Source organism: Anser cygnoides, chromosome 3 (genome assembly GCF_040182565.1).
Source record: "Anser cygnoides isolate HZ-2024a breed goose chromosome 3, Taihu_goose_T2T_genome, whole genome shotgun sequence".
In the NCBI taxonomy this organism is placed as follows: domain Eukaryota; kingdom Metazoa; phylum Chordata; class Aves; order Anseriformes; family Anatidae; genus Anser; species Anser cygnoides.
In genome coordinates, this window is record NC_089875.1 from 103,079,867 (window position 1) to 103,089,968 (window position 10,102).

At 44.6% G+C, this 10,102-nt stretch overlaps 1 protein-coding gene across 3 annotated transcripts in view; it reads right to left on the minus strand.

Annotated features, from left to right (window-relative positions):
• The window catches only part of PXDN (peroxidasin), an 80,692-nt gene extending 72,245 nt beyond the window's left edge, over positions 1-8,447 (minus strand). For all 3 annotated transcript variants that reach the window (XR_010830587.1, XM_048078576.2, XM_048078575.2), the window contains exon 1: positions 8,113-8,447. Coding sequence is in view for 2 of the 3 variants with exons in the window: in XM_048078576.2 (XP_047934533.1) it covers positions 8,113-8,330 (218 nt within the window). In the remaining variant the exon portion in view is untranslated. The remainder of the gene's footprint in view (positions 1-8,112) is intronic.
• Positions 8,448-10,102: the final 1,655 nt, after the last annotated feature.

The following is a 10,102-nucleotide window of genomic DNA, read 5'->3' on the forward strand; positions in this document are numbered from 1 at the left end:
GTTGCTCCAGGAGAGGTCCTGACTGGACATTCAGAAAAGTTTCTTTACTCTGAGGGTTGTCAAACCCTGTAACAGGCTTCCTAGAGAGGTGGTTGATACCCCGTGCCTCTCAGTGTTCAAGAGGCTTTTGGACAACGCCCTCATCAATATGCTTTAACTTTTGGTTAGCCCTGAGAGGTCTGGCAGCTGGACTTGATGATCTTTGAAGGTTCCTTCCAGCTGAACTATTCTATTCTATTCTATTCTATTCTATTCTATTCTATTCTATTCTATTCTATTCTATTCTATTCTATTCTATTCTATTCTATTCTATTCTATTCTATTCTATTCTATTCTATTCATGCTATGCTATGCTATGCTATGCTATGCTATTCAAGTTTCCTGCTTGCTAATGACACCCCCATCTTACCTCTTAATGAACACTGACCTCACCTGGGAGATAACTCAGTAAGACCTACTCAGAAAAATGGAGGAGGTTGGAATACTTATTAGTCATATTTTTCTCTTAGGCATGTGTTTACCAGAATGTTAGATGAGACATTCACCCCTCTCCTTGTGTCTTGGATACAGCCCCTCCTGATGATGCATGGGATAGGCACCTCCCTGTTGTTTTTCCACCAGTCTTCATTGGGAATTAGGACAGCGAGAGTATTTTCACTCATGTCCAAGCATCCATTTCCTACCCTTTCCAGTGAGTAATCCCATGTTTGCCTCTGCAACTCATAAATTTCTTATTCTTTTCAATGTCCCTCATGCCCATAAATTCCCCAAAGCAATGATGAAAAATAATATAACTCATCACTTTTAATTTTGTTGTTGTTTGGAAAAACTGAGTAAGAGCAGAAGCACTGAAACTGCGTGTCAGCAAAACTGGGAAAACAGAACACTTAAAACCATGATTTTGAAATGTGGGTTTTAACAGCAACAGTAAGTGGTCCACAGATACAAATCACCTTCCTGGCCTTCCAAAATGTTTTAGTAGAACAAATAAAAAATCTTGGACTGACCATAGACCAAATTCCCAATGATAATCTTTTGAAGAAGCTAGAAAGCAAATGTCCTACACAGTCCAGATGATCATATGAAGAGAAGTTGGCAATAAATGGTAAATTTTCATAGGGGAAGAAGGTCACATGAAGAATTTCAAAGATCTGTGATGGGTTCTGCATTGTTCATAAGTAGAAGTGGGGTGAACAATGAGATGATAAAGTGCTGCTTATCATATTCATCTATTTTGACAAAGTCTGACTAGGAAGAACAGCAGAAGGACCTGTCATCAGCACACAAATGGCTTTTAAAATGTAGACCTAATGCATGTAAATACAAAGTAATGTACATGGAGAAAACAATCCAAACTTTCCAAATAAAATGGTAGGCCTAGAACTGATGATTACTACTCATGGACAAGATCTTAAGCTACACCTGATGATTCCATGAAAACAACAGTTCAAGAAAAGGAAACATGATGCTGAGAATTATTAGGGAAGAAACAGAAAATAGAAACAGAGACCATCAGAGTGCTGCTTTATAAATCCCATTAGCTCACATACCAGATCAGTTGTGCAAATACTGTGGAAATTTATAATTCTCTCACCTCGAAACACAGTAGAGTGGGAAGGGGGAAATTCAGATGAAAGCTCAGGAACACTGAGCTCAGGAACCTTTCAGTGAGAAGACTACTTCAAAAACAGGCTGGCACTGAGACAATGGAAAGGGATTGAGCATTCATTATTTTTTCCAATAGACGAAATCATAGAATCATATAGGTTGGAAAAGACCTTCAGATCATCAAGTCCAACCATCAACTGGACCTTCCAAGTCCCATCATCAAACCATGTCCCTAAGCGCCATGCCCACACATCTTTTAAATACCTTCACGGATAGCGACTTCACCACTTCTCTGGGCAGCCTATTCCAATACCTAACCACACTCTCCATGAAGAAATTCTTTATAATGTCCAATCTAAACCTTCCCTGGCACAATTTGAGGCTGTTTGCTCATGTCCTATCCTTCATCACCTGAGGAAAGAGACCAACACCCTCTTCACTTCAACCTCCTTTCAGGTAGCTGTAGATAAGGTCTCACCTCAGCCTCCTCCAGACTAAACAACCCCGATTCCTTCAGTCACTCCTCGTAACTCTTGTTTTCTAGTCCCTTCACCAGCTTCCTTGCTCTTCTCAGCACACACTCAAGCAACTCAATGTACTTCTTGTAGTGAGGGGCCCAAAACTGAACACAGTACTTGAGGTGCAGCCTCACCAGAGCAAAGTACAGGGGGACAATCACCTCCCTGGTCCTGCTGACTACACTATTCCTGACACAAGCCAGAATGCCGTTGGCCTTTTTGGCCACCTGGGCACACTGCTGGCTCATGTTCATACGAGCATCAATCAGCACCCCCAGATCCTTTTCCTCTGCACAGCTTTCCAGCCACTCTCCCCCAAGCCTGTAGCGCTGCATGGGGTTGCTGTGGCCAAATTGCAGGACCCAGCACTTAGCCATGTTGAACCTCGTCCCATTGGCCTCTCCCCATTGATCAAACCTGTCTGGGTCCCTCTGCAGGGCATTCATGCTGTGGTCCTGGCTTATTCTGTCAGCAGGAAAGGCAGACTGCCAGGAATGGCTTTAGCAGGATTCACATACTACATACCCTCCAAGGTTGTTTTTCTAGGGAGGCTTGGTGTCCTTTGTAGCACCAATTTGGTTTGTTGGTACTCAAGAGTAAAGGGTCTAATGGACATGCCAGCAGAAATACTCTCTTTTTAGCAACCTTTAAAGTAAATTACTTTCTTCATTGTGCATTCCTGAGCCTCTGATTTTTGCAAGTAGCCTCTTTCTGTGGAAAATATTAAGAAAACATCCTCTTCTAAAAATATATTAAGATTCTGTTAAGACAAATAAACATCAACATATAGATATTTAAACTCCCATTATTGTCAACAGAAGACTAGTCAGCAGTCGTAATAGGCTGGAGAATGATTCAACTGCCCATATAGCAGCAGTATGCTTCAGTTGCCCAAGCAGTTTTTTCTGCTGTTGGTCTAGATGTCATAGGCTGAAACATCTGCTGGGAACAAACAGGTATGACACAGTGACACAGGCCCAACGGGAGACCTACATCCTTTTCGGAGGAGCAGACGTAAGCTAAAAAAGATTCCATCAGAGGAATTCAAATAGGCCTAGATACTTACAGTTAGCAAATGAATCAAGTCCTTTGGGGTGGCCTGATTCTTGCTCCAGGGTCAATTAACTGCAATGGGTAAGTTAGGGAACCTCAGACACCTAAGATGGCTGTGAATTCCTAAGTGTAGACACATAAATGTAAGTGTTTTAATCTTAAATCGAATTCTGCACTTGGTCATAAAATTACTGTGAAGGAAGACTTAAGATAATTTTATTGAAATAAATTTATACTTTCCCCCTGCTTTGTGTAATTTGAGGAAATCATTGTTGGCATCTACTGCAGTTTGTGGCCTAGCCAAGAGTCTGACAAGATCTGTCTGCATTCAGTTTTTCTGAAACACTTCAAGTAAACCTCCAGTATCTATTCATCTTTTTTTTTTTTTAATGTTAAGTATATACAGACCTTCATGTTTTAACTGAAATCTTATACCAGCGGCACATCTCTTGACTGTCTCCTGTATGTAAATTGATACTGAGCAGTCAAGTGACTGAGCTTGCTCACAGCCCAGATTTGAGACTACAACCCTTTGTCCTTCAGTGTCAAGGTATAATTATTTGCTGTCTTAATTTTTACAAAAAGTTTCCTAAAAGACTTTCAAAGCTCTTACAGGGAATGATCCTGCATTTTTCAGATGAGAATGTGATGCTTTGATGATGGTTAGCACACTGTTTGCAAACGGCAGATCTGCAAATAGCATGCATCATTCCATTATGATAGCCCAGAGACTCCTGCACTGACAAAAATCATACATATCAACCATTTCTTTTCCCTAAATGCCTCTGTTAGGAGGGATAATGTTATCACAAATCAACTTCAAAATGCAAAATGTCATTAAGTTTTCATTACCCCTATCTCTTTGGTAATTCATATACACAAATCACACATCTCTTTGGAGTGTAATTCTTTTTTTTTTTTTTTCAATTGTATTAAGACAGATGCTCTTGAAAACAATTAATAATGATTTTCACTGGCATTCTGAGTACACAGCATCTGATTCCACGAAAATTATCACAGAGCTCTGAAGAAAAGGTAAGTACTTCTTATCCTGCTGTCTAGAAACTTGGAACTGATTTAAAAAAACTAGCACCTTCCCCTTCTTCTTTGGATGAATCCTTGACATTTGCACTACAACCCGAAAGTTAAAAGTAAAAATAAAAAAGGAAAAAACTATCCAATTTGTAGAATATGTTGGAATCATGTAAACAAAAGCATTAATGAGTGACACTGTTGCCTACAATTTAATCTCAGTGACTATCTTCAAAAGTTGCTCACTTGGAACACTTATGATTACAATTTTAAAAGTCCTACTAAGCTCTGACCACTTCAAGTTATACTCGCTTATTGAAAAGGTATGCTATTCATAATACACATGCAAGAAAGCCAAAGTAATAATTGCTTGTAGCAAATATTCTTACAAGTGACTTATTTTGAAATGTAATTTTCTCCTTAACAATTTCTATGCCCTTAATGCAGATCAAGTCCACTTGCTTTTGTGACAAGTATTTTTGGTCAATTTTTACCTGCTCACAAAACAAGTGAGATTCTCTTGTTGGTCAGTCTTTGAAACCCAACTGCAGTGAATTCAATCATGCTCATAGAGCTAGCAAAAATATCAGAGAGTGTCCACTTGCTGCAAAGAAAAACAATGGACAAATTTTAGTATTGGTCTGACTAGATGTACCTAGGCCTGTAGACTGGTTTGGGTTTTGATCATGTTGAGGCAAGACACAAATACTAGTATATTGCCTCAACAATCAAAGGCCCCCTGTCAGAATTACAAACACCATGAACTAGCTGTAAACATAGAAATCCCTTCTGGATTTAAAATAAATAAATTTCCAAATAAATGTCAGATAAGGTACAATCAGGGGACAGCAATAGTTTCATATCCAGAATTTTGCATTCCTCAGCCAGTTAAATGGCCTAATACAAATATGTTTCAGCAACTCCTGTGAGTACACCAGCACTCTGTACTCAGTTAGGGATGAAAGAAACCTTCCAAGACAGTGCTGAAGGCATGAAGCGGTTTTGCAAACGACTCTGGAGGTGGGTCTCAAGAGACAGCAGACTGCGATGCTGGCCCTGCTGCTACGAAGAGGGGTACATCCTCTGTATATGCAGGAGAGCAATCATATCATCTTGGGTGGAACCTTGTGCTCGCACAAGGCTCCACAAGCACTTCTGAAGCTGGCAGAAGCCACTGTGCAGAAATCTAAACCATGGATCCCAGCCTGCAGCAGGGAAGGGGAAGTGCCAGAAAGTGGGGGAAGCAGGATAGAGTGAGAAAATGTACAGCCAGAAGTAGCACTGGCAAGGTCAGCAACCAGTAATGTTATGAGCAGTTTTCAAAAGTGAGACTGAGATTAGGAGTAGACGTTTTTGATATGTGGGGGAAAAACATTTGGCTGCGGTGTTGTTCTGGCTCCATGCTGTTTTAGTCCATAGAACAAATTATATGTGAAGTAGACCAAAGTCAACTCTGCTTCCAAAATGGGACAGTTTTCAGAACCAACACTTGTAAAAAGCAATATAAATATGTTTATACATATTTACAAGAAAAACAAGAAAAAACTTACAGTGATGTTTTTACTTCACAAATAACCTGTGTCTTAAGAAAGAAAGAAAGCAGACAAGACTGTGTAATTTACCAATGCCAGTAAAAAGGGGCTTAACCCATCAGCAACACAGTTTGCAGGATTTTGTAAGGCCATATTTTAAAGGGGAAGCTGTTCAATTGAAATTAATTCATTGTTTCTAATTGTCTAGCTATCATCACCACCACTAAAAAGAGTGTACTTAATATACGAGCTCTAAATGGAAGACGAACTGTGACAATCAAACTGGCAATGAAATAACTGCTTCACGATTTCATGCTTAAAAAAGAAACTACTCTTGAATGTAGGCTGTTGACTATTGTACTCTGTGGCTGATGGACTACAAAGTTGTATAGAAGTGCAGGTCTACAGAGTAGTAAGGTAAAAATTGTTGGCAAACCACAGAGTAACTCAGTGAGTACTTCAGACAGATGCAATACTTTTTCTCAAGCACATCCTATAGCTAAAGGTAAGCCCTTTATATAGAGTAGGTAAGCTATTTATGTACAGTTGCTATCTTCAAACGATTCATTATTAAATAAGTTGTATCACTGTTCTTTGTCCCAGAGATACGTATTGCCTGATTACCTTCTGGTCTGTCTCTTCCCCATTCACTGCCATTCAGAAAGAGTAATTGCGTGTTTATAAAAAGTTGTATTACCAAAGACCTTAATTTATTTATAACTGTCCCCTAGTCAGCTGCCAAAAAAGAAGAAGAATACCAACAACCAAACGAAAAGTAAGGCCACCGTTGTGTTTTGAAGAACGCTGGTCATCCACAGGCCTATTTTGAGAATTACTTTTCTTTGTCAAACTGGAAAAAAAAAAAGTAACTTATTTTTAATTAATTCTGCTGCATTGTAGGTTGCATTATGCCAGAATGATCATTCAGATTTGGGATACTAGACAATTTGATATATTAGTGGGGTTAGACGAGTATAATGCTCGCATTGTTCATACATTCTGCTCTGACTCACTGCAAGATTATAAATACCCACCGTAAGGGGAGCTCCACCCTGGTTAGGTTCATCTAATACTTTTTGCTGTTGCAGGCCCTTCTACCCCTAACATGAAACCAAGCCATTAAGATTTGACTCCATATTCTAAAGATCACTTTTTTCTTTTTTTTTTTTATATCTTTTATACCTTTTTTTACATTTAAGATGATTCACACAACTAGTTTTACACAGTTTCCTGTAATCTCAAGGCAAAAGGTGCTCTGTAAATGTACTTTGTTTCAAATGTAAGAAACATTAACCACCCACTTCCTGTATTGTTCCCTAAAAGGTTTACAAGTACTGCAGGACTAATCGGATTCTGCCAAAAAGGCTGAACTTCTTGCCAAAGAGGGACTCAGTTAATGCTAAATGACTGTAGTCTTCACATTAAATAATACTTGGAAGCTGAAACACACCGAGGCTTTATGGATCTCTTTTGAAAATATCTGACAAAGTTGCAAGTCAATTTATTACAGGAGGCCCTGCAAGAAAATTCCCAGGGCCAAGCTCCGCTCGGCGTCCAGGGCTGCCTGTGTGCAGGGGAAGGAGAGGGCTGGTGCCAGGAGTCTTCTGAGCCCGAGGAACGCAGAAGCGGGTCAGTGGAACAAATCTCGTCCTCACGGCAAGCCTCGAGACAACACAGCGTGGGGTGTTCGGTTAGGTCTTTGCGTTTATTGTAAGGACAAAATGGATGGAAAGGCAATCGTTTGAGTGAAATCCATGTGATTGAGGTTGATCATCCACTGAGTTTTATTACCAGCACAATCCTGCTCAAAAGAGTTGAGCCCTGACCTTGCAGGGGCTCGGCCAGGCGCTTCGACTGCCACTCTGGTCGTGCCTGCTTTAAAAAATAGGACTGCGGGCCGTAAGGTCGCATGTCCTCAGGCTTTTGCGGGAACTCGAACCGAGTGAGTCTTCCGCAAGCCGAGAAGACTGGGGGTCCCGTGGAGGTCCCGTGGAGGTCCCGGCTTGCTGACCCACCGCCACCACGCTTCGGCACCGAGCAGCAAGCGCTGTGTCCGCCTCCCCATCCCTCTGCCAGCCGAACGGGCTCTGAGGGCAAGGCAAACTCCTTCCAGGGACGGCGAAGCCCGCAGTGCCCGCAGGCTAACCAGGATACCCACCTCTACCCGCACAACGCCGGGCGGGGAGCCCCGGGGCTAGGGCTGGAACCGGGAATGGGGGGCGGCGGGGCCGAGCCCCCTCCCCCGACCGCAGACAAAGAGCCGAGGCTCCACCGCCCCCCAAAGTGCCTCCCACCCCAGGTATCCCCTCCTCCTCCTTCCTCCTCCTCCCTCCTCCTCCTCCCCGCTCCCTGCCCGCCCGGCTACTCACAGGATGGTGGTTTGGGGCGAGACGGCGGGGACGCTCTCCAGCATCAGATGCATGCAGCGCACGGTGGTGCGGAAGCAGAGGCAGCGGCTGGGGCACCAGACGCTCCCCCGCTGCGGCGGGGGCTGCGCGGCGGCCGGCGGGGGGGTGGCGAGCCCCCCGCCGCGGAGCAGCAGCAGGAGCAGGAGACAGAGCCCGGGGGGGGCTTCGCGCCGGGCCATGCTGCACGGCTGCGGGGCAGGAGGAGGAGGAGGAAGAGGAGAGGGGCTCCGGCAGGTCCGCGTCGCGCCCGGCCGCGGCTGCCGCTCTGCTCGGCGGCGGAGGGGCGCTCCCGTCCCCCCCCCCCCCCCCCCGCAGGATGGAGGAGGGGACGGCGGTGGGACCGCCCCGGCCGGCGGCGGGACGGGACGGGCTGGGCTGGGCTGGGCTGAGCCGTGCCGGGCCGTGCCGGGCTGGGCTGGGCCGCCCCGCCGTGGGGAGCCCCCCGTCCAGCCCCCCGCCGCTGCACCCATGGGTGCTGCGGGAGCCGCGCACCGGGCCTGGGCTGCCCCCGGGGGGGGGGGGGGGGGGGGGTGGAAAGGAGGGAGGAGGAGGGAAAAGAAGGAAGGAAGAGGGAAGGGGAAGGAAGGGAAAAAGAAGGGAGATGGAAAGGGAAGGGGAAAGAGGAGAGGAGACAAAAAAAGACAAGGGGAAGGACAGGAAAAAGAAAGTCGGTGGTGATGCCCAGATACCCCGCATGAACTGTGCTCACGGCTGAGCCTCATTTGTCCCTTTTGCTCCCGATACCACCTGGCACAGACAATAACAGTGACCTCACATTACCCTTATGGGAAGAAGCAAGTTCCACACAACTAAGTCCTGCTGCTATTCTGCTCTGGAGGCATGGACACAACCCCTGGACTGCCTCCTCTTAGTGCACTTACTGCTGGCCTAGGCAAACCTGACGGATTTCACGAAAATTACACACTGCTAATGTGTTTGGGTAGACATGTGCACTGGCTTGGAGGTGTAAGCCCACCAGAACATATCTGTACTTATGGGAATAGTGTTTGCATCCTCAGCTCCCACAGCCTCAGCACTTCTTCAAACCAAATCCTGCACAAGAATACAAAACTAGATTCCCTTTGAGATTTCTTTCATTGCCCTAAAAACATTGTCATTCTTCTGTGGAGTCAGGTCCAACGTAGGCAGAGATCTTTTCTTCAACATTCTCCACTCTTTGAGTATCCTGGGTGAAGACATTGGCAAGTCATTTCTATAACGACTGTGGTCACAACTAACCTACTGAACGTAACAAAAGCATTCTTTTATGAATTATGGGTGTCAGCACCTCCAGTTGCACCCCAGAAATAACTCGGGACACTTCTGCAGGGTTGCCTCTGATCCTTTTTCTTCAGGGAACCACATAGAGACCATTCTTACTTAAAAACATTGCTGTGATTTTTCTTGCTCTGAATCTCACTGTGAGAAATTGGTTTTAGCATGTGAGTCAGGTAATGAATCTACTTCCACCCCACCACCACCACCACCAAATCAAACACCTCATGTGAGAAATCAGAGCCTGGAAGTGTGCTACAAGTGCTGGAAGTCACTGATGGGCTCAGTCTCAAATATGCTGAGATAAGTCATTTTCTGGAGCTTGCTTTCTGCAGAAATGCAATTTGACTAAGTTTCTCCTGAGACATCACGTTTCTCTTCTCTAAAGTGAGATGTGACTCCCTATCTCTAAGACAGGAGTTAGCTGGTGGAAGCACAGATGGGTCTGTCTCATTCTAAAGAGCCCTGAGCCCTTTAAAACAGCCTTCGACCCTCCACGAGCAGGAGGCTAGCTAACTGGCCACCCGCAGGATCTGCCTGGAGGAAGACAGGGGATGCTCATTGGTGTGCAATCAGCAGTACTGATTCTTGGAGAGCCAGAGGCTCCCAGAAGACTCTTATCACTCAGATACGCTTCTGAATTAGGCACATTTCTAAATGCTGATGCAGAGCTGGG